This window comes from Polyergus mexicanus, unplaced genomic scaffold (assembly GCF_030449975.1).
Source record: "Polyergus mexicanus isolate NDT 795.1 unplaced genomic scaffold, iyPolMexi1.0 SCAF_12, whole genome shotgun sequence".
NCBI classification, from domain to species: Eukaryota; Metazoa; Arthropoda; class Insecta; order Hymenoptera; family Formicidae; genus Polyergus; species Polyergus mexicanus.
Genome location: NW_027223332.1, coordinates 8,130,603 through 8,156,008, shown reverse-complemented (window position 1 = coordinate 8,156,008; position 25,406 = coordinate 8,130,603). Strand labels below are relative to the sequence as shown.

Sequence of the window (25,406 nt, the reverse complement as noted above, 5' to 3'; positions counted from 1 at the left end):
AATAAACAATGATATCGGTTTGATAAGTTAGCTAGCTTCTTGATAACATGAAATAATGTTTTAAATTAACACTTAAAAAAAAACATAATAAAAATAATATAAAATAATAATATAAATATACAAATATCTCGTAGCAAATGCCGACTCATTTATTTGCAAAAGCAAAAGTATATGATGCAAAAGTAATGGATTTTTAGCTGAGATATTAGCCTGGATGTTAGCGAAACTTTATCAAAAGTATATTTTAAATAAAACATCGATAAAGAAATATCTCTCGTGCGTGAAGAAAAACAACAATAAAAAAGAAGACACAAAGGTCGATCGATCGATTTTCATGAATCTTCGTGAGACGACGCTCTACGGTTGCTCGTGAAATGAATTCACGAAAGACGGGTGGGATTCTTTATCGGGCCGGCTATACCCAGCAATATGGACGCATATAAAGTCCGGCCATTTGCAGAAGAAAAGATCCGGGAGGCTATCGGGGACGCAAGTAGGTAAGATACGTCAAGGTATGTATCGGTATACGATCGCGTTGTACGATCGTGCCGATGCATTTCGCAGCAGGCGCGCTGACGTGCGATCAAGGGATAAATTGAATTATCATAAAGAAATTGCGTCCGAATATTTCGTCCAGTTCGTACCGAATGCCGGCGAGTAGATGAGAGAGCGCCGATAGCTTTTCCAATATCCGGCTGCAAGCCGGAGACCTGCATCGGGAATTTTAAGAATCTAGACTTTTCTCCGGCCTCTCTTCGGTACGTGGACGTATATATACGAGCACATGCTCGAAATCCCATGCGTATTTACACTCCGCTAGGGAACCAACGGGAAGAATTGAGGAAAAGAAAGAGAGAAAAATCGGTTTGCACTTTGAATCACTTTATTACAATTGTCAATTGTCTGCCGGAGTAAGACAATCATCTCTCGGAATAAGAATATACAGAGTGCGTGTAGAAAGATTGAGTGGATTTAGTCGTAGATATTTTCGATTCATTCCGATTTTTACTTCGAATTTACGCGTGTCAGATACGATTTGGAAAACTCGGTGTTAACGCGGATGAAAACGACGAATGCATTCTTTCACTCAATTGAAATCGTATACTTCTGATTTAAATCACACATATGAGATTATTAAACTTCGATAACAAAATTAATTTATGTTAAATAATATAAAACATACACATATAAAACACACACATTTATTAAAATATTCAAACCATAATAAAATTCATATAAAAAGATTTGACACATTTTTAATGAAAAAATTATACAGATCTTTAACTTTAATTGTGTTTGCGTGTGACGTAGCTATAGTTATCTCTCTCGTATGAATTATATTCTGATATTATTTTTCTTCATATTTATGCAATTAAACTTGTAGTATATATCGGCATATCGATATATCGCTTAATTTTAACTACATGGACGATGTATATTGTATAATGTAAGCCTAATATTGTAGAACTTGCATGTGCAAGTAGACGCCATACGTTGTGCATCCTGAGCACAGGCATCAAATACCCGACACCGCTATTATACGCTCATTTCAGGTTAATATTCGACTGATGTTGTTACATCAATGTAACGACTGACGGTATCGGACATTAAAATTGACCGCCATTGAGAGCTGTATCAGCGAAACGCGTTCTTGTAAAGTTATTGTGCAAGTAAATATACGAGAACCTAAATTATCGAATACTTATATATTTACTAAATGTGACAAAATATCAATATTTATCTAAATAATTATTTAAATTCCTTTACATAGAAAATTTTCCACTTTTCGAATATCGGCTTCTTACTTTTGCAACATATTCTTGAAATATGATTTATTTAATGTAGATCGTAGTTCTTTATTATATTTCAAGTTATAATGAAATATTCTTTTTTTTTTTTCATCAACGAACAAAAAATTCTAACGATATTTTCAAACGATTAAAATCAAATCAAATCGTAAAATTTACCTCATGTGCATTTTTTAAAAGCAGCCATCGATCTTAAGCACAGGATAGGGCAAATTTAACGATAGATTATTAAATACTTCTATTTATATACATATATAAGTGTCTCTCCGCATCTGTAATAATCAATATTAAAGCAATAGCCCCTACAATTTCCATAAACTTTATCTTGAATTATGGCGAAGACATTGTATTGCGATATGTAATAACCGAAAGAACCGGATGTTCGCTGTGAGGGGAAAAAACCAGGATAGGCTTAAAGGTCGTCTCGTAAGCGAGACATTTCGAAACCTCGTTCCTCTCTGCTGAAGAACCTAACCGCGAATCGTAAAGTTTCTCGCCAACCGCCCCTTCGTCGTCTCGTATATAATATCCGTCTGCTCATAATTCGTAATTTCATTTTGGAATTCGCCGACTTGGCGAACTTAGCGCGTGTGTGCGGCACATGTGCGCTAACGTGAGTCACACTGCCAGGCCGCAAAAACCGGGCGAATCGTTAAGTAGCCCGCGCACCCACGAAAATCGTGTACGAGCAAATGTCACGTACGTATACATATATATATATATATATATATATATATATATATATAAATGTATATTATGTATATATGTGTGTATGTATATATAGGTGCCGCACATCGGACACGTCACGAACCCTCCGGGGGAGCGCCAAGGGGATGCGAGTTGCATCCAATTCATCATCGCTCACCCTTTGTGCCGCTCGCGCCGGCGACGCGGTTGTCCCATCGGATTGCGCGAATGGAAGAAAGTAAATTTGTCACGGTATATATATATATATATATATATATTCATATACATTATATATATATATATATATATATATATATATATATATATATATATACGATTTGTAGCGCGTCTACTTAAGCGATGACATCTGATTTCTTTGAGAATTTCGATCTGACAATGAGACAAATAAATTTTATTTTATATTGCGATAACAATAATATGTTTTTGTTGGAGCGATCAAATACAATTAATTAATTAAATATCAAAGTAACTAAAGCTAAGTTATAAATTCGCAGTTAGAAATAAAGTTTGTGTGCTTCTCAAGAAATATATTGGTTATTTAAAAGGATCTATAAGTGATAAGAATTTGGTAAGAATTAAAAATACAAATAAATACATAACAATATCTTGAACAATAGTTTGAACAAAAATCTAATTTCAAGAATTTAACTGATAGAAATCTGAATAATAGAATAATGAACAATGAATAATAGAATAATGGCTTTTTATTAAGTTATCGCTGAAAAAATATCTCAACTGCAAATCAGAAAATCATATTACCAAAAATATTAACCACATTAAGGAATTTGTATAGAATATATTCGACAACGATATCAAATTCTATTTCCTTAGAATAATGTATGCGAAAATTTTAATTCACAGTTATGTAATAATTATACGCAAATATCTGAGATAATAGAATTGCGCAATAATAATCATTAAAGAGAAGAATTTATACGTCATCAAACTTCCATGATATTTTATTGAACGCGTATTGCTCTTTCATAATTAATATATCGAGTCTGCCGCGTTAATTAGTTGATCCACAGATTTCGTAAAGTTATTAGGGTTTCCCGCGGATGCAGCTTTATTATCTCATTCGGTTTGGAATGGGGGTCAGGGAAGAGAGGCGTGCGAGTGCGCCGAAAGGCACACCTGATTAAGAATGCACCCTTCCAACGGTGTCCCGTGGTTAGGGCTGGTGACATTAATAGCGAGCACCGCCGACGATCCAGATCCCCGCGGCTTACCCGCGTCTTATATTTAATTCAACGCCGCCGCCGCTAATTCACTCCAACGCATATTCAATTATTTCGGGATATGCAGCGTCTTTATATTATATTTTTCGCTTTATCGCGACTGAAAGAAACGGCGAGATTTCAATCGTCACGATATTAACGATGTCACAACGAGAACTGATTAAGTTAAACATCAACGTACTTCACATATCAAGATCCAATTTCAACTTTTAATTAGAAAATCCTCTTAATTTTCATTATTCAGTTCAAGAAAAGTTCAAGAAATCTTTGATACCGTATTTTTTAATGTTCGCAGAATAACAATTATATGAATCTAAAAAATCTAGAATAAGATATATTGAAAAAGTATAAAAATGCGATTATTTTGTAAATGCTCATATTTGATGCAATGTGTATTTAAATAGATCTCTTTATCATAGATTTACCGTTTATAACAGGCTTTCGGCAATTAACATTATTTCCGGTCATTATTATAATTTTTTTAAACTATCAAATAAATATTAATATACGATCTTATTTAAAAGTGAATTCAACGATTGCGAATGTTCAGTAACATCTCGAGTCTCGATCAAAATACATTCACGAATGGAAGAAAGTGGAGACATTCTATTGACAAAGAAGAAAAAGTATCTATTTACAAGTCGCGTCGCGAATTCTGTTCATTCTCGGTGTTGGCGTGATCAAGGAAACCAGAGTTTTAATTTTCCGCCCCAGTGGTTCGCCAGCAGGAGAATCAATGAGAATTAGAGAGTAGGGTAGCACCCCGGTTTTTACCCTCGGACGAAAAGGAATACGTTGTTAGAGGATGGCGAATCGCGGGAGAGTGGAAACGCGTAAGAGACATGATATCACCTTTGCCAAATGTTTACTTATGTAGAAATATATATATATATATATATATATATATATATATATATATATATATATAAATACGTAGCGTATTTTTATATTTTTTACTCATAGACAATATAAAGTAGATCGAAGTAAAATAGATAACCACACATACACACGCATACACAAACGGCTTCATGTATAAAAATTTTATATTCATATCTCCAACGTAAATACATTTAAGTCCGCGTAATAATCTGCTATGTCAGATCCCGTTCCGATATTTTCAGTTTATACACCTTTTAAAGTCATTCGTCATATATATAATCGTAATAGTTCTTTTTTTTCGGAAAGGTCACCCCTTGCACCTTTGGGGCCAGTAACTCGGAAGATCTTCTGACACGAGAGTGAGAAATTTAATCGCGATTCGTTCGTACGATTAAATGTCACCGGTACCATACACGTGAGACCGGCACATGGAGAGACAGACACAACGGTGTCTCGGGAAATGAAAGGGGTGCAAGAGGAAGCAACGCAACGCGTCATGCGTGCACGCGAGAAAGATAGAAAGAGAGAGAGAGAGAGAGAGAAAGAAGAAAGAAAGATAGAAAGAGAGAAAAGGGCAGACGAGGACGAAGGGTAGATCAACGGGGCCCCAGATTTCCCCAGTGATTGTCTCGCAAAGTCTCGCAGAGTCTCGTCAGACCATTCATCGGCGACGTGCCGAGACTTCGAGTCTGGAAGGTTGCAGTCCTTCTACGCTTAAACCGTCGCCCCGTCCTTTTCCAATTCCCGAGAACGAAGAGGCAAGAGCGGATCGCTCGACGTTAGCTGGCGTGTATTTTATCCCGCACGATGGTACAGTCTCCTCCTACACCTACCTGTCTGTCTCTTTCTCTCTTACTCGCTCCCTTCCCATGTTCCCCTCTTCACCGTTCATCCTTTGATGATGGAATTGCCAACTGGCCGATAACACTGATTGAAAAAAAGGCTCCCACACAAAATCAAATTTCCAGCTACGAGCACCCCCCGTATAACGGGGACGCCGCGATACCGATTGCTTTGATCGCTATACGTATATGACCCTCCGTTATGAAATCTCTCGCGACCGCCCTAAAACCTGTTGGAAATTACCGTTATCGAATGAATTTTATTCGGAATAATTCTGATATTTTAATCACGCAATTGTAATTACGATGTGCTTTGACGTTGTAATCTTAATAGCGGAATAATATTAATGCCATTTGATCGATGGTTATAATGAGAGAGAAGTCCTAAAAATTATAATAAAATTATTTATTTATTTATTTATTTTATAAATATTTCGAATTAGAAATATATATTTAACGTCAGAGATTTCGATATTGTTACAACGAAACAACGTTGAAAAATCTATTTGCCACTGGATTACAAGTCAGACTTTCCCCTTTGATTAACGGAAGCCTCGTCGGCCAAAGAAACGATTTACATCTCGGCGAAACGCGGCGAAATTTGCGAAACTGGTCAGCCGGCCGGCGAGGTCGGCGCGTATTAATTAAAGACCCGCCCTTAAAGTACCGGCAAGGCCTTAAAGTACGGCAGCTACGGTCTGGCGAATTCACTGCTCGGATTTCACGTAGTCAGACGCGGGTTTAGTGCGCTGTGGGGGTAATTATTCAAGCGGCATCCCTCGTGGCGGGCGAGTCACGCGAGGGTACGGAGGGCGCGGGCGAGCCGTGAGGGCGTGAGACGACGTGGCGGGGTGGGTTTCCGAGCGCGTCATCCATCACTCTCTAACGTACGCATGTACCCGCGAGTACCCCCGAAATAATTGAGCGAGAGCGGCGCGGAATCGTTTCTTCTTCCGGCGACGCCAGCCATTTTTGTTCGCACTCGAAAAACTATAGTTTAAAACAGAGAAAGAATAGAAAATATTAACGCGTTTATTCACTTCAATGATCAATAATATTTTAAAGTCGTATAATTCTCTGATAGTAATGTGTGAGAATTTTTTTATTTCCATATGTGATATGAATCTGTATAACAATGCGATCGTTTCCATAAATGTATCTTTCCCATATTTATATTTATGAAAAAATAACTTTTTTCCATTTCTTCGTGCACGATAATTAATCGAGTGGGCATAATAGCGGCAGAGTCTCTAGACTCGTGTCGACTTGAGTCACTAAATGGAAAGCACCCATTATGTGAATAGATAAACATTTCCCCTTTGATCGTGCTTTCCTAACTTTTATTATTCCGGAGCCGTACGATTAGTATTCTATAAAAGAGAGAAAAAAAAAGAACAAGGGAAGAAGACATTCACTATTCATTTTTACAGTCTGCGAAAAAACAGGATGTTCAGAAATGTTGCACGAAAGAATCTTCGGATAACGACGATAATGAGTGCAGTTAACACGCCTAGACGATGAAGCAATCGCGCGAACAGCCGACTCGATTATCGAGTACCCTCGTTCACGACCTGTTTCACGCTTCACGAGCCGAGGCAACCGTGTGCCATTCATGCCGCGCGATTCTAATAAAAGAAAGGTAGAAGGGATTAACGTCTTCATTGAGATGAAAGGTAACACTCTCGAAATAAAATTAAAACGACGCGGTGTTTATTCATTAGCACCGTGCGAATTTGAAGCGGAAACAATGTATCCGTCCTCTTACTCAGTCACCTTTCCGTTTCTCTTTATTGCTCCTTCGCCATCGACTTCTCCTACAAGAGTACGGTAATCCGACGCTGCGGTTTGACCGCCTGTAAACCTGACCTGGGAATCTACAGGCCTCCCGCGAAGGTATCCTCTTCCACGGACTACGTCATTACACAAGCATCAAGTATCCCTTCGAGGGAATTTTCGAGGAAAATACCTCGACCGTCAGTTTCGCAGACAACGTTCTGCGAGACGTTGAAAAAATGAGAGTAGATCGAAACATGAAAAGTATATAACTGTAATATAAGTATATTAATCGAAGAAAATTTAATATCTCTTCGAGAAATAAATATGAATTAATAATATTTTAAACGACATATTATATAAATTAACGTCTCTTTCCATAGTCTTTTCATATTAATTGTCAAAATATTTGTAAAATGGGAAAATAATTAATCGAGTTTTTGATTTTTCATTTTGCAATTTGCGTGAAAATAATAATATACTAGTTATTTCGATCATTATGAATTTTGTACAACATTTTCGGTAATTATTTGCCGGATCGATACCTTTTTTTTTTCGACGAAACGATGCAAACTATTACTGTTAAGTTTCTCCCAGATGAAATACACTTTAACGTTGCGACGCTGGGACCATTTTTGCAGCACTACAGATAAAACAAAAGGGAAAGAAGCGACATAACGGTACGGAAAATAAAAGAGGAAAAAGGAAAGTATGCGGGACAAGTAAGGCGAGGTACATGTATGTACATCTCGCATATACTTTGCACATAAAAGTATATATACGTCGTGACAACAAAGAAAATTAAGAACTTGAAGCGATAAATCAGTTTATGGAATATTAAAGAGAACGGAAGCAAAAGTTTATCCACGGCATGAATTTATTATGGCAAAATTGTCGTTCGAAAAGCGAGAAAAATTTTATTTGTCTTAAGAGAAAAGCGATAAAAAATAATAAAATTTAAATATTAAAAAAAAAAGAGGACATAAATATCACAATGTTGCTAAACTACATTTAATTTTTCATGTTTTGTGATCTGTCGAATAGTTGCACTACCGTCTCTGTACATTTTTCCTCAGACTTTCTCTTTCGAGTTCTATAACACGTTTTCGCGCCCCTCTATCCCTCAGGGCATTTTGCAGCAAAGAAGCATTCGTAACATGGCGATCAAGGTAACTCTACAATTTTTATAAATAAAATCGTAAACCTGCCTTGTTTGCGGATATTCTGAATATTTATTCTCCTTTGTTCTACGCTTTTGTTTCCATTTCCGCTGTGAAGTTCCTTTAGCAAGTCTATGCACGATGTGGATTTGACTTTTCAAGAATGTCGATAGAGAGCTAAAATCAACCAACAAAGGAATCGACATCTGAGATATTGCGCCGTCTTTTGAGTCCGCTAGTGATTTATTCCAGAGGATTTTCGATACCGCGTGTCTCATCTTAAATATAAAACCCGAGTAAATTAATTAAACGGGATGAGAAAAATAAACATGTAATACGAATAACAAGCCTTGTCTACGAATAATATCAGATGTAAATGTATATGTCCTATAAAAATGTGTGTTAAAAATAATCTCACACATTGTAAATAATGCCCAATATATGTCTAAAAGATTTATGATAGAAAATGTAAGAATAAATTAGAGAAACGGAATAAAATATTTTTCGACGTAATTTACAGTCAACGTGGACTATTTCTTCCAATAGTCCATCCAGTCAATGCATCTTGTTCGGGTCGCGAAGAGTGCGGGATAACAAATCGGACGAACTCGGGAAATATATGTACCTATGTATTCGAAAAGCTGCTACGGCTTCGATCCTATGCAAATCCAGAAAATACCAGGCGCAATACTCGTCGAAACGTCCATTCTTGCGAACGATTCTATTTAAAATCGATTCGACCCTTTTCGACTTTATCCTCACATGTTTCAAGAAAATCGGAGACTACAAAATACGTATTTAGATTATAGGATAACTACCGTCTTGTGCATGATATTAACTTCGCATTAAAATATTTAATAATTAATCAAACAAGTTTGATTAATAGCGAACAATCGCTGCGCGAATATTGAATAAAATATTTATTTACGTTAATATAAGAAGAGTTTCATAAACGATAGAATACTCTTTCATCCGATATTAATTCACAGAAAAAGAAGATAGAGAATTATTTTGAAGATTATCTAGACACTTTTGTGATTATTTAATTGCAAAGACAATTAATATTGTTTTGTTTTGTCGGTACAAAGTTAACCGTGTATCCTCCGCCGTTTTATTACAAGGTACACGAACTCGGACATGAACGCGTGTTAAAAACATTCTGTCGATATCGGCTATGAATTTTGAAATCGTACGCCGCAGAGCGTCGGCAACGCTGAATTCGTCAACAAAGCTCGACAGAAATTCACGTTTGCTGTAAATGGTGCGCAAAACGGTCAAATTTGAAGAGAATCCAATAGAGAATATATATTTTTACATGAATATTCAACCGTGTTTCGATTGATATGCATATAGCTGTAAAGGTGATGTAAAATTTCTTAAATTTATCTTGTCAGAGCTTTCACGATAACAATGGATCGTAAAAAAGTTTTATCATCTACACACTGCTTACTTTCCATGTGTGAGTTTATGAAGCGGCGACGATGCACGAGCAATATCGCGAATTGAACCAATCATGCTGATGCAACACACACCGCCGGTATTCTCACAACGATATTTTCGGGTATTCGCGTATACGAAATAACGTCCGATAACTACAATATAACCGAGACGATAAATATAACCGAGAGTAACGCTACTGTGACGTGATCATAGAACTTTGCGGCGCAGGTGGTTCAGATCGTTCAACGTTGAAAATTGTCTGTAATTTTATGGCTGTCGGAGGAAAAACGCGCGAGCGTTAACGGGCTGGCGAATATGTATTACGAATTACAGTGAAAGCGCGAATTAAACTGGGGCAAACCGTATAACGCAGAACTCTTCAGTCTACAGAATGAACTTTCGAGCGTTCGCTATGGATTTCAATTTAAATTAATTTGTTAATACAACTTTCTCTCTCTCTCTCTCTCTCGTTATATATATCGCGTAGTATGCTGCACGCGCTCGTGCGTATCGAGAAAGATGTGGCGCAAGTCTAATGGGAGGGTAAAAAGGGTATACCATTCCAAGGGTTGAGCCACATTCAGACTGACGCGGTAATGCGCACGAATCCATTTAGCGACCGCAACGTCTCCATCCAAGAGAGAAAGCAGAAGAGATTCGAAGGAGAGAACTAGAGAAATAAGCACGGTGCGCAAGCGAGAGAGAAAGAGGGAGGGAAAGAGGAAAGCAGGAAAATCTCCCGTTCCTAAGAAGAAATTCTCCTCGGTACCCGAGATGCACGTCTCCTGTCATTAATGACTAAGAATACTGCAGCAAGCAAAGCACTAAAGACGCCGCGTCCTTCAGGGGAAATATTTTCTTGTCTACATTGGTTTAAAAGAGAGAGATGTATCCCCACTCTACGTTTAAAAATATACAATATATCTGCGAAATAACAACGACAGAATTATTTAATTTGAATTAATCTTCTTTATATCAATTTACGAAACTTCATCGCTTAACGAAATCAAAACGAGAGACTTGATATTAATAATGAAATATATATGCAAAAGATTATTCTTAATTTTTAAGTTTATTCTTAATTTCACAAAGATTTTTACGTGATATCATCGGGATACGCGCATTGACAACAGAAAGAATGTAGTCATATTCCTCATCTCTCGCTTCGTCCTCGGAAAAATATTATCTTCCAAAATTCCATTTTAGTGGCTTCCTACTGTTTCGAAAGAACCCTCGTTCGCGGAGACAGGAGGACGAAAAAAAAAAACGACAAGGGACGGCGGGGGCGTGTCGAAAAGACAGAAATTGCGCGAATTATGCGAATTAAGTGAGCTCGCTGAGTAGTGACAAAGCTGCGTAATGAAGATACCGAGGAAGGCGTGTCGCAAAAACGGGGGTGACTGCGAGGCGCACAGTAGGAATGGAATAAGGAGTAGGTGAAGGGTATAAGGCGAAATGAAGTCTGCAGGGTGGACGTCGAGAAGAGAGGAGGGAAGCTGGTAAAATTCTTGGAGTCATGGGCGACGAAGGAAAGAGAAGACAAGAGGAGAAGATGAAGAGTGTTGGAAAGAGAGAAAAAGCAGACGAAAGATGGAGCATTGAGGAGACGATTGTGTACCAAGAGTGATGGTGTGTTGGTGGCTCGCGAAAACCGGATGGAAAGGAAAATGGAAGAAGAGCTGCTGTTGCTGTCGTAAAAGAGAAAGAGAGAGAGAGAGAGAGAGAGAGAGAGAGAGAGAGCGTTGCGTAGAGTTGGTAGTAAGTACGTGTAGGAATAGGACCGACGGTGAGCCACATGCCGCGCCCGCAGCAGCCGATGGAAATGTAAAACTGCGACAAGTCTTGGAATAAAGTGGCTGAATAAAATACAACTAAATCCCCCGTCGCGGTTCGGCTACACACCGACCGTGAGATCCCCCGGATGGATGGTTGATGCGGAACGCGGCGCAATGCCGCGACCATCGCGCCTTACCGCGACGCGATCGGCTGTGCTCCTCCGTCAGATGAAACATCGGGGAAAAACTTCCTCGCGGGAATAAACGAAAGGGGGTAACGGCCACCTACTCGCCCGTGTATCTCGCGCGATTCCTTAAATTTCGTATCAGATACGATTTATCGGAACTGACATTTACAGATGTATATGTTGACTTTACTTAAAATTGCTACATTGAAATTGTTTACGCAAGTAATTCGACTAAAAAAGTCTCAATTATATTTACAGCTCTCTTTTAACGAATATGAGACATGCTTTATTTATCACTTCGATGAATTATCAAATTTACCGCTCATTGGTTCTCGCCAGAATGATCGTTTAAGAGTCGAAAACGCTTTTGACTCGCAGAAATAACGGAAACGGTTCGCGCGACACGAAAGGATCGCCCTTTCCGTTTCTCCTTCGCAGACACATACGACGGTACCTTGGGTGACCGGATGCATTATCTGCCTGTTCGGACAACGTGTAAGTGTAATTAACATGCCGCCGCTCATAACGAGGACAATGTATGCAGTCGCACTAATGAGAGCAAATTAGCTCGTTTGTGCCAGTTTAGTTTCACCTCCTTGCTCCATCGGGCCGTTCTCTATCTCTCTTCCCCCCCCCTCTCTTTCTCTCTCTCTCTCTTTGCCTCTGTGTGGTCAAGAATGCAAATTTAACCGTTTCGCGCACACCCATCTACACCAAATGTGAATTTCTGTCGAGCTTCGTTGACGAATTCAGCGTTGTCGTCGGTCTGCGGTGTACGGTTTCAAAATTCATATCCAACGTGACGGGATGTCTTTGACGCGCTATCCGCGTTCGTGTACTTGCTAATAAAACGTCGAACAATGCATGGTCAACTTTGTACTTGTATAAGACAAACCAATATTAATCATTTATACAATATATACAATTTTATAATTAAATGTCGTATAATCATAAAAGTGTCTAAATATCTTCGAAAAAACTCTTTATTCTTTTCTTTTATTATAAACTATGATTTAATGTTATTTAAAAAAAAAAAAAAAAAAAATCGTTTACATATTTTAGAAATTATTAAATTGCATAAATCAATATAAAGCAATATGCAATTTTTAACCTTTTAAAGTATCCTCTATATATTTGCGAGATACCTTACAATAAATAAAAATAAACTTTCCAATTACTAAGAGATATCAGGAATTGCACGAAATTGCGATAATATTGATGAACGTTGCGTATTGTCTTTTAAATATAGCTACATTTGGGAATAACCGTAATCTATTTTTATACAAACACGGTGCAAATAAAACTATTTTTGTGTTATATTTTTCTCGGCAACCAATATCGTAAAAAGCTGAAGCAAACAATAACCATATTGAGCTTAACTAAATTTCAACGCCTGCACTCATACATGTAGTATATTCGTTTACATAGCACAAAGCCCGCGTACATGACAGAATTATCATAGAAACAGATTTTTTTTTCTTGGTTGAAATAAAACTTTGTTTAAAAAAGCACTCAACTAAAGAAAAAGATTTCTTTTATCGTGAGCTATTTGTATTTTAGTAATATTCAACGACAATCAACACACAATTACGATGCTTTATAAAACTTTTATCAAGATCTTGATGTGGAGATTTCTTCCTTCTTATAATGATCATTAAAAAAAATTCAAAATTGGCTCGATATTATATAACTAATAAGTTCTTTTATATTACAACCTAACGGTTTATAAATTTCCAAATGAAAAGGGATGGAAGAAATTCGAGCGTTACTATATCAATAGCAGCATAAGATCCATATTTTTAGCCTTGAGCCTTTTATATGTATATTACAAAAATATATCATGCAATTTTTTCTTATAAAACAATAGTTGCGCCAATTAGATTTGAGCGAAAAAATATTATCATCGTGTAACGATCAATATTTTGCTTAAATTACATTACGTTCGTTTCGTGAAAAAGGTCAGCCTTAATCACAGCGGGGCATTTCCAAAACGTGTTCGGCCAGCACGATGGTCGAAGGAGTTCCCGAGCTTACGTACGAGAGATCGCTGGTGATACGTCGACCGTTAAACCGGCTTGGAAATAGTTTCCGGAACTAATTTACTCGTGGGGGTCAGCGTCGTCGCCGCCGCCAAATATCCTCTTTATTTAACGTTCCTCGCTATCATCCTCGAAATCGCTGCGGTCGCGAAGAGCGAACTTCGAACATCGGATGTAACACCCGATTCATTCCCTGACTAAGAATCAATATTATCTTTGATCTGACGTCGTCAACGCTTGAATATAGTTCGAATACCGAGAATTCCTCGCTCGAATTGTTTGCAATCGAATCAACGTACTAGTGTTGCGTCCCAGTTATAAGATCGCCGATAGAATATTCATTTTATGTATCAACCCCTATAAAAAAACTTTCGTTATAAATCGTTTTCTCTTGAAATAATCTTTTATCATATTATGTACGTTCAGAAGAAGCTTTTGTGTATTCGATTTTAACAAATTATTCTTGTCAGCTTTATTCTACTAATTTTAATTATGATTTATTTCAGGTGATTTATCCCTTACGTAACTGCGACTCCGGCAAGGAGTAACTATCGAGGTACATGAACGAAGGACATGAACTACTCGCAAGGTAAGTGAAATCTTGAAATATCGTGTATTCTAAAATGTAATACAGAGATATATATTTTTCTTCCGACAGTGTAAACGTATTTTGCTTTACGATAGAGAGGGAGAAGAATGCGTCACCGATATATCTCTGTGTATCTATCGAATTCACCCAAGGTTTGTGTCCCCGTCCGATTTCCAGCCCAGCCAAGTGAGCGGGAGGCGGTCTGAAACAGTTCGGAAATTCACTCAACTAATCAAATACCGCTAAAACCGCTAAACAAGTTAGGTTAGCAATCTACGTGCTCCGAATGGTAACTTCGAACTGCTGCGGCTGCGAAGCGCGAAAACGCTCGCGACTGCCTCCGCAATCCGCACGCCATCTTCGCCCTCTCTCATCCACCTACATTCCTTAACGAGGGGAAACGACTCGATGCAGACGTGTACGGATCGTCTAATAGACGGTCAAAGTTACGCTATTGCAGGTTTTCACTTCGTCCATCACGTTATCATCTGATCGATACAAGAGTAATCAACAGAGATGCGTTAAGCCTTTTAAGATCTTTTAAAATATATGAAAGATCGGAGAAAATAATAAAAATATTTTTAAACACACGGCATAAATTATATAAACGTTATATCTTTATATAAAAAGTGTGTATTCTAGGATATTGAAAGCAAATCACTATCTCTCTTTATAAAACAAAATATTAAGTCAAACTGTATATATATTATTGTACTTCATCAAGCTCGAGTATATTCTTGAAGCAAATGAGAATAGCCTCGTGATTTTTAATTGGATCTAATCGAAAAAATTATAATTTACGGATAATAAACGAGCAAGTGAACAAGTATAAGAATGCGGAGAAAAATTAATGAGATTGATTTATTTTTCTAAAAAAGCATTAAAACGGCATTACGAAAATGTTTTAATAATTGAGCACCAATAAATGATCGTACTCGTATATTCATTTTTCTCGTGATATATTTAATCGCGCGAAAAAAGCAAGAAGATAAAGGAGATATTAAATGAAGACATTAAATATGTATGCACGTGTATAAAAAAAGCACCCTTCTCCGTTTGATATGCGTGTATTTAGGCCATTAAATCTCCATACGAATACACGTCCGGGACTATTCCACGTAGGAATTGCACGTAAAACGGACCCGTAACTCGCATTTTTTACAATCTGGCGATGGAACTATTCAAAGCGCATTTGGCGATGCTCGCCACGCCGTCTGAATCATCGCAATAAAATCGAACGTGACGGGGCGACGCGCCGTGGCCTTTGCATGACGCGCGTCTGGATACGTTTCGGGGGCGCATCTACCATTATCCCTAAAGCGAAAGGGGTTCGTATGAGTAATTCGATCGGAGTAACTAGTGGCGGGTGAATAAAGAGTGTTAAATGCACATCTCACAAAATCACGCTACACCAAGCAAGAAGTCCGACCCAGTTACGCCATCGGTTGCATGGAGCATCCTTTGTATCACGCGTGTATATCTCTGTGTGCACTTGCGAACGACTGTAATAGTAAAACGGGAAAGTCCATCCATGCGTACGTATCGTGGAAACGCAAACGAAGTCTTATACCTCGCTCTATCCCCGTGTACTCTACTACTTACGAACACGCTAATTACCTAAAGGAATTTGCCGGCATTCGTTCCTTCCGCGTATCTAAAGACCTCGTTTAAGCGTTATCAGCGTTTCGTGAATTTAGTATCCGTATTCCGCAAGGCGGGAGTTCTATCAGGGCGTTAACGCGATAATAAAAAGGAAGAACATTAGCGTGGCTATGTAATTAAAACTTCGAAGAGACCTCAGAAAGAGTATAAAATATAAATCTTATTATAAATTGAGATGAAATGAAATGTATGAAGGAAAATCGATCGCAAAACTTATTCTCCCTCTTCATTATAAACAATTTTCCCTTGATTGTGCGTTATAAAGATTAGAAAAAAAGATTTGCGTTACGAAATTTCCGATCAATCTATTCTAATCTACATAAAGATTTAACGGAAAACTATCATTTTTATCATAATTTCTCAATATTAATTTTCAATGTTAAGTATCTGAATAATGAGAAAAGATGAAAATTAAACTTCTGATAATTTACCTTCGTTTTCCATTACACACACACACACATACATTTTATCATTATTATTTATAAAAAAAGTGCGCATTCTTTCTTTTTTGAGCGATATATCTTATATAATGCAAACGATATTAATATGTATTTGAATAAAGAAGAAGAATATTCTCTCTCTCTCTCTCTCTCTCTCTCTCTCTCTCTCTTTCTCTCGCATGAGAATAACGAAAATATTTCAGTTTATGAAAAGCACCTATTTGTGCAGATTCGAAAGAGAATACAATACGAAAATATAAAATTTGTTATAAATTTTATTTGGATCAATACTGTGACACAGAATCCATAAAGCCGATTAACGTTCGATAACCGATTGGCTGGGCAACACGCAACGCAGTTTCCCGTTTCTCGTTTTGGCAATTTAAATTTCCAACGGAACTCAATACAATAAAGACAGTGAATGGGCGCAGATTGCAAACAACTGTTTGCCAAGAGCTCAAATTACGAAAGACAAATCAGGCTGATCTCTCGTCCGTTATTTACTCGACGATTTCAGCAAATGAACCGCTCCAAATCGATCTACAAAAGCATTTCGTTTTAGTCTGCATCGATAATGACACTTTGGTTTCGCTGCGTCAACTACGATTAATTGATTCGTGCTAATCGAGCCATCTATTATCGCCGCAGATGCACGCACGCGGATTTGTTGTAAATTGACTCACACGTCTGGCGCTCGATTTAATTATACGAACGATGAGAAAGAGAGAGAGAGAGAGAGAGGAAGGGCTCACTGCGCCAAAAGTTCAATTAGACTCGCGGGTTCTATTTGTACCGAGCTGATCATCGATAGGAAATTTCACGCAAAAGTGCACGCCTTCCATCAGACGAATGGGGATTATAGAGACGATAGTGGATTTTATACCGCAGATGCGTATCGAGCGATTGAAATTATTTGGCGATATCGAACAGTTGATACACATGGGAATCAAACAATTTCTATTGTAAAAACGCCGAATATCCCGACGCTCTTTTGTAGAAACACATTATAACACGCACTTCTCCACCGCATTACTCGCATCATTGAAAATTATGTAATTTTTTCCATGTTATTCGTAAAATATCGGGGACGGATAATAATTGACGGGGAAGATCAACGGGTATCTGGAAAATTGGCGCGTTATTAACAGTTTCATCGATACTCGATCTTTTCGCGAATATTTCTCGCGTACATCGGGCGCAAACGCTTTTCGAACGGCCAGAAATAAACGAGCCGGCGCCAGTTTATGCAGCTTTTAATCGCGAGGAGCACAAAAGCGATGCTGCGAGATATGTACAATATTATATGTACATATATCGGCGCCGTGTATCGCGCGGATGTGCACACGCAGCGCGACGCGCACTTGTGTCGCGCGTGTAATTCCGGAACGAGGGGTTGCCGCGACGAGATATCCGAGCGAATCTATACCCGATGCAAGGCGCACTATCGATCACGCGTCGATGTTGCCCTTTGATGCGTGAAAAGATTGCAATGTCGCGACATATCGCTTTCTTTTGCGCGGCCTGTACTCTCTATCCTCTTTCTTTCAATTGTTTTATCTTACTTGATTATCCTTCTGCATTCTTTCAATTACAGATGGTTAATCAGTCCCTTTGACTTGTGCTCGACATCTGCGTCGAGCATGCGGATACTTTGAAACATGCGTATGTATTTTTTTTGTCCCTGTCACTACAACAACGAGAAAGAGAGAGAGAGAGAGAGAGAAATATATTTTCAGACAATATTTATGCGTTTCTATGAAATATGTTTAAAATATTCAAGACTTGTTTGGCGGAGGGTATTACCGCGACAAAAGAATACGGATCGCTGCGACTCTCCTCTTTGTGCGTCGCCGAGGAGACTCGGGGATTGGAATTAACATGGGATCCGGAGTGCGTTTCCACTGAGGGAGAACCGGCGTGTCTCGTTAATATGGATTTCACTAACGATCCGACTAATTTGTACGCTCTCTTCTTCATTCGGAGAGATATCCCTCCGTAAAATAGCAAACGAGACGGAACTGCTGGAAAGGCGTCGCAAGGACAAAGGATGCAACCGGGATCAGTGTCCGCTTGTACATCGGCCTGGATCCGTGGAGAACCTAATGGCCGTCTCGGCATACATTTGCATGTGAACGACCGAGGGAGGTTTCTAGATTACGAGCGTGTCTCCTCCCTTCGCCCCGTGTGACTTTACTATTGGACAGATAGACGAGATAATGTCGAATATGAGTATAATTAGGCCGTGAAAGGGGGAGAAAACATGTTGATGCGGGACGACAGCATGTGTCCTTGCACCCTCGGGATATGCTGATTGGCTACCTTACCTTGCGTGTATGTAGAATGCATTCGTAATTAAAAAGTCTCACAAAGTACAATAAGAATTTAAAGAAAGGAACATCCTCACATTTGCATTAAAATGATCAGAAAAATCGTAAAAGGCGAAAGGAAAAATATAAACGTTAAAGAGTGTATCGAAAAATGAATTTAAAAAAAAAAAAAAACTATCAAATTAGAATGGCAGTAGATGTAAATAATGGTCAAGCGGCCAGAAAGGTCGGCTTCCGCGAGGAAGGGTACGTGGCAAAGAGAAATTAAAGCAGCGGTTGCCAGAGTGTAATGAGTGCTACAGCCGCACTGGCGTAAGAACCACAGAAAATGTGTAGAAACCGCAAAATTCAGAAAGTAACAAAATCACAAATAAGAAAAAGAAAATAGAAAAATTAAAGGGCGCAGAGAGAGAGAGAAAAATTTTTAATTTATAAAACTCTGTAAAATGTATATACAAATATATAATATATTACATTACTTTATTATACAGGATGGCCCCGAATGTTGCAGCCAGACTTTGAGATCTTATAGAAAATTTAATTCTGAACAAAAAATTTCCTATAAACATGGGCCGAAAAATATTTTCTTAAGAAGTCATCGCTCAAAAACTTAATTATTTTATACATTTTTTCCCCAAATATCATGGAAAATGTGCGTCTTTTAATAAAAAGTACCGAAACAAAAGTTGTAGAAAATTAAATTATCTTTCAAATGAGATCAAAATGATTGTTGTACGTTCCATAGATTTTGATATAACCAGTTTCAAACGTACAAAAAGTGCTTTTGTTACTTATTGTTAGATCGATTAAAGTTGAATCAGGAGGAAATCCGTAAAGCGACTAGATCGGTGATTACTCGATGCCGAAAGTGCGTATTGGAGCTAGGAAGAGGACATTTTGAGAACAGTTAATTTTTTCACGTCTTTAGTCATTTTCTACTGTTACCTGCTATTCTAATTTAAAAAAATTTATTTTATTTTCATAAAAGAAAAAGATTTTTATTTTTTATTTTTATCGTTTTTTCAAGAAATTTATTGTTTCATTTTCTTTTCACTTTTTGTTCTTCCTTTGCATCAAAGGTTTTTCAGCGATAACTTCTTAAGGAAGCATTTTTCGACCTATATTTATAGGAAATTTTTTGTTCAGAATTAAATTTCTTATCTCAAAGTCTGGCTGGAACGTTCGGAGCTACCCTGTATATACACAATTCTTATATTTTATTAATACATCATGTGATCTATACCAATGATATATGCATAATCGATATACTTGATCTTTTCAAGCAATTTAATGCACTTTTTTATAGGTACATTTTTTCTTACTCTTTCTGATCAAAGAAGTTATATTATAGCATATTATACATCTAATTACCTCCATTAATTACGCCCGTTCATTCGGTATGGAAGATTAATCTTTAAGTCCGCAGGGCGCGTTGCTGCACCAATGAGCAAACTGGAGGATGGATTAGTCACCTGCACTCAGGGCATACGCTCGATAAGAGCCCTCGTAACGTTACCTGCCGTGCGGCCGCCGCCACTGTTGCAATCGCCGTTGCCTCCGGCGCGCACACAATCGCCATTTAGATTTCATTACGTGCCTTAACTGCGCGCTATTTACGAACCGGCGGAGAAATGTAAGACCCGTCGCCACATACGTGTTTCGCCGTCTAATAAAGTACGCGCATTTCAATGCATCTGTTTTCCCCCGGCGACTACATTGAGATTTATACGATTGTCGACAGTATCAAAATTACACAATGACCTCATACAGCGAGACACCGTATTCCGCGTACGACGATTTAGGAATGATTGTTACGATTATGATACCGCGCGTCTCGACGAGAAAAAAAAAAGATGAAAAGGAAAAAGGAAGAGAGAGATTCGCCCCAAACGTGTGACGCTAAGTTTTAGGGACAAGGAGCTCTAAATTTTGCGGAGAATTGCTGGACGAGCTTTCCGGTAAATTAAGGATCGCACGTAAGAGAGACAGACGCTTCGTTGGAACACCCTCAATGACGGTAATAACACTAACTTCTCGTCAACCTTCGTCGAGAGAAAACCCTCGAAGGATCCTCCTCTCTGTCCAACATGGCAGTATTTCGCGAAAACTTCTTCAACAACGCCGTTCTATAGATGCTATCCGCGAAGCGAAACGAAGAGCAACGATGTCATTTGCGAAAGAAGATTTCCTCGGACATTCTCGCTCAGGATTCGAATACTGAGTCTTGTCGCTTCCGCGTTGTAATTTTAAGTGACCAATTAATATTTTACGGGCAAAATGCGATGTCTATATTATTATTTGCCAAGTGATCCACTCGCAGTCAACGAAAAGAACGGAGTGCGCTTCGCCTGATACTTCTTTCAACCAATCAATGTCGGGGCGTTCTTCTTCTTTCTTCGCTAGAGAAATCCAATACTTCGATACAATTAAATTTTCCGATATCTCGATATTCTTACCGATAACGAGTAGGACGATGGTTGAACCGAATCTTGAGGATGGCGTTTAAAAGAATAGCGTGACCTGACCGGGCGAAACGAAGTCCTGACGAAGGAAACTGGCTTTGACGAGTCCACAAAGGGAAGCGCACGCGTATTTCTGTGGAACGGAACGCGAATTTCAATCGTCAACGACTTCGTCTTCGGTGATGCCGTTTGTGACAAAGAGAGAGAGAGAGAGAGAGAGAGAGAGAGAGGGAGGGAGATTGAGCGATACAGAGGCGCAGGAGGTTAGCTCAGGCGTGATCCAGCATAATGCGAGAGCAATTTGGTGAATGGAGTTAATTCAATAGAGGCTCTCGAGCACGCCTCCGGTACTCGGGGGGGGCCTCTTCAGCGTCTGGTGAACGTTAACCTCCGCCAGATATAGCACTCCTACGTCGTCTGTCCGCTTCGCTTCCACCGACGGACATAGGTACGAGAGAATCGCGGCCCTTGCAAAGTTCATTTAAGTCTCGCGCGGCATGAATCGGGACGGACTCCCGGGAAGAAGAAGTACCCGTTTAACCACAACGGCCTCTACTTGAAATGTATTTTTTTCTCCCTCGCGCTAGCCAGAGCCTTCTACACAACAACGTTTCCATTCAAGTAACGAAGGGATACTGAATTCAAGATACAATCGCGTTGTGTGCTTTAGGTGTAAATATTCTGCATAATTCTGCACGAGTTCTATATAAAAAAAAAAAAAAAATATTAATATTTACAGATGTCTATCCACAATTTAAACTTTAAATAATATTTGATATATACTAATATCATACATATTTTTGTACATAAAGATGTATCAATATTAATCCCTAATTTTTTATTTTCATTTGCCATCTCTTAGTATTTTTAATGTCTTATATAAATTAACACTGTAATAATAGAAAGTAAAAGATTCAAGCATAGATCTTCCAGACGCCTACGAATCAAGCAGAGAAAGAAAAACGGCGTTCGAAAGGACACTGGCCGTTTCTTCAACAGCTTGCCCTGCAAAGCTGCGTATACCCGCGAACGAACAGACGATAAATCCACCACAGAAAATAAAACGAGCGGGAGAGGAGCAAGAAAAGAGAGAGAGAGAGAAAGAGAGAGAGAAGTATCGAGGGAGATGAGAAAGATCTCCTCAGTCGTACAATGCGACTCGTTACAGACTCGGTCACGTTCATTTTCTCTCTCTGTCCTTGGTCGTACTCGCAGACACACACGCTGTTCTCGAGCTGTCTGCCAATCGAAAATCGTGTCGGCGATCAAATTGAATTTCCTACATCCACTTCTTTCTACTCGTTACGAGAGCGGGGCGTTCGAGTGGTCGAGGAAAAAATCTCACGGGATTTTTCGCGTCCGAGATGCGTTACTTTGCGAAAATGATGGTAAAGTAACGCCGATATTACAGACGAGATCGTTATCTACTTGTATAACATTTACAACTTACGATAATACCTTTTTCACGAGTGTCGCTTGACATTACAGTGCGTCCCGAAATTAAAAAATATTAATATTAATATTAAATAATGAAGTGTCTTTTCATACGCCGATAATGAATGACGCGAAACACCGCGACTCGTTGGGACAAATTTTAATTACATTAAACGTCAGTCTATCAAAGAGACACTTGACGATAAACAAAAAGTCCCCGTTATTTCCCGACGGAACGATAGCTTTCGTTTCCACGCAGGTGAGCGGCGGGCGAGTTGACGCGCGGATTGACCCTCGAATGTTGAAAAAAAAAAAAAAGGGAGGAAAAAAGGGAAAAAATGGGGGTGAAAAAAAGGAATCGAAAAAAAATACACAAAAATTGGCAATGCTGCGAAATGATCGGCCGCTTGTGTTCGCATGGACGTCGCGTATCGTACGGGGGGCCGCGAGACAACCGTTGCCGGGCGCAGCGAATCCGTTTTCGCGCCCGGCTGTCCGCGGCAGATTTTTGGTGCGGATGTGTTATGGGTCACCCCGGGTGGCGGACAGTTACGTCGACGTGGACAATCGATGTTAGCTATCAGTTGCAGTTTGCGCGGGGGCGGTTATGCCCGGGACAATTGTTATTGACAAATCGTAATGTCGGTCATCAGTCATGACCGTGACAGGGCACCTGCAGCGGCCGCATCGTCGTCGTGAACGACGGCGTGTTTACGCGTGCGTTGTGTGTGCGTGTGCCCTCGCCAATCCGCACAAAAGCGGATTGTACAATTTTCGAGATACTGCATTAATAAATGCTTATTAATGTCGCGAAATTATTGATAATAAAACGAAAGAATGATACAACTTATCTCTCTCCGAGAATTATAAATTTTTATATATTTATATTTTCTCTTCGTTTTTCAGAATTATCAGAAGATACACGTCAAAGTATTTCTATAAAGCCTGCTTTAAATAACCCATAATTTGAGATAGAATCTATCTACATATAATAATAAATAGAATTCTCTTTCGAATTTTGTCGCGAATCATAGATCGTCTAAAATTTGAGTTTCAAATATAAGAATCTTAATTTGTAGCCTTCACAAATCATACATTAATCGCAACGATCGATCGACTAAATGCATGATATGTAATATTACTACTTTCTACGACGCGTAACTATTTTTAATGTAGATTGAGCTTTTCCATCTAGTTTCTACTAGGAATGGAGAGCAGGGGAAGGATGCATCAGCGCGGAGTTAGTCGACCGCAACGGAAATGGTCTGTACGAGGGACACACGCACGGTTCTCTCGTCAGTGTCGTAAAATGGGCGTAAAGGCATCTCGGTGTCTGGATAGCACGGGGATGCGCCGTGGAGAAAAAGCGAGTTTCCATCTCGGACGCCTGACGAGCATTAATTACGGGCAACGCGTATACGGCGACGCCGAGACGCATTATCGACATTGTTATTCATGATCACCGACGGGGTCCTGGAAGGACGAACGCGACAGACCGTAACGTCCGGATAGGACGCCGTAGGTGATCCTGTCTCTGGATACGGCGACGTTGCATTGATGATTACGATTTGTGAGTACCTGCGGCGTGTTTCGCCAGTTTAGACACGCCGTACGCTTTGTTATCATCCTCAACTGACAGTCGACGTTCCCTGACGAATGACTACCGCGAGTAGATCGTCTAATTTGTGAGTATAATCGACCGTAGAAACACCGCAGGGGCTCAAATGCGACGAACTCGTCGTAAGCACGGTGCTTCAATTTCTATCAGATTCAGTCGAATTTTTTTTCTACTTTCGAATCATCCAAGCTATCTGAAAATCGTGAACGCGATCGGTGTAAAATGCGGGAAATGATTTTCAATTTAATATATATTTTTTTAAGAGAATTTAAATATTGAAAAGAATATTTCTTTTTCTCTTCTTTCCCCCCCTCCCCCTCTCTTTCTTTCCTATTCATGTTACTTTTGCGCATGAGAAATTTATATGTATATTTATATATAATTCTGGATTGAAAAGTTATACTTTCAGCGTTGAATTATCCATAATTCTAGATTGAAAAGTTATACTTTGGGCTTGATGATAATTTTGATATGTCGATATTGAAGTAAAGTATTTATTGCACGTTGCGTTATTAACGTATATACCGATTATGGTAAAAGTTCTGACACGAAAAATATTTGAATAGAATTACTGTCGCCAAGCTTAGAAAGAGTATGGTAGCAAAGAATCGGGCAATTTACTGGTGAAACGATCGTTCCAACACTTGAAAGACCATTAAGAACTTAATGATCACTAACTGCCATTCATTAAAATTTATTATATAGTATGACGAACATTACCGAGAGAATACTATTACATTTTTATGAGCAAAAAATCTCTGAAAAGAAGGTTTGAAATTAAATAACGGATAAAACGTCGGGATTTATTTTTACCTTTGCGGCTCAATTGGAAGAAAGCTGTTTTCAGCGGCTTACAGTTTCTAAAAAATACCCCACAAATTTTGATAAAATTATATTATAGATTAATCGATAGATTTTTATACGCAAGAAAAATTTCGTAAATATGAGAGGCTTCATGCGCGTGAAAATGTGAAATTACATTATTTATCAACTTATCTAAACAAGCGTAATACGCATAAACCTT

The 25,406-nt window shown here is 38.7% G+C and overlaps 1 protein-coding gene across 3 annotated transcripts in view; it reads left to right on the top strand.

Moving 5' to 3' along the window:
* The window catches only part of Ten-m (teneurin transmembrane protein Ten-m), a 525,552-nt gene that overhangs the window by 139,450 nt on the left and 360,696 nt on the right, over positions 1–25,406 (top strand). For all 3 annotated transcript variants that reach the window (XM_070305173.1, XM_070305172.1, XM_070305177.1), the window contains exon 2: positions 14,357–14,439. In XM_070305173.1, coding sequence (XP_070161274.1) covers positions 14,424–14,439 — 16 coding nt within the window. In that variant the 5' untranslated portion in view covers positions 14,357–14,423. The remainder of the gene's footprint in view (positions 1–14,356; positions 14,440–25,406) is intronic.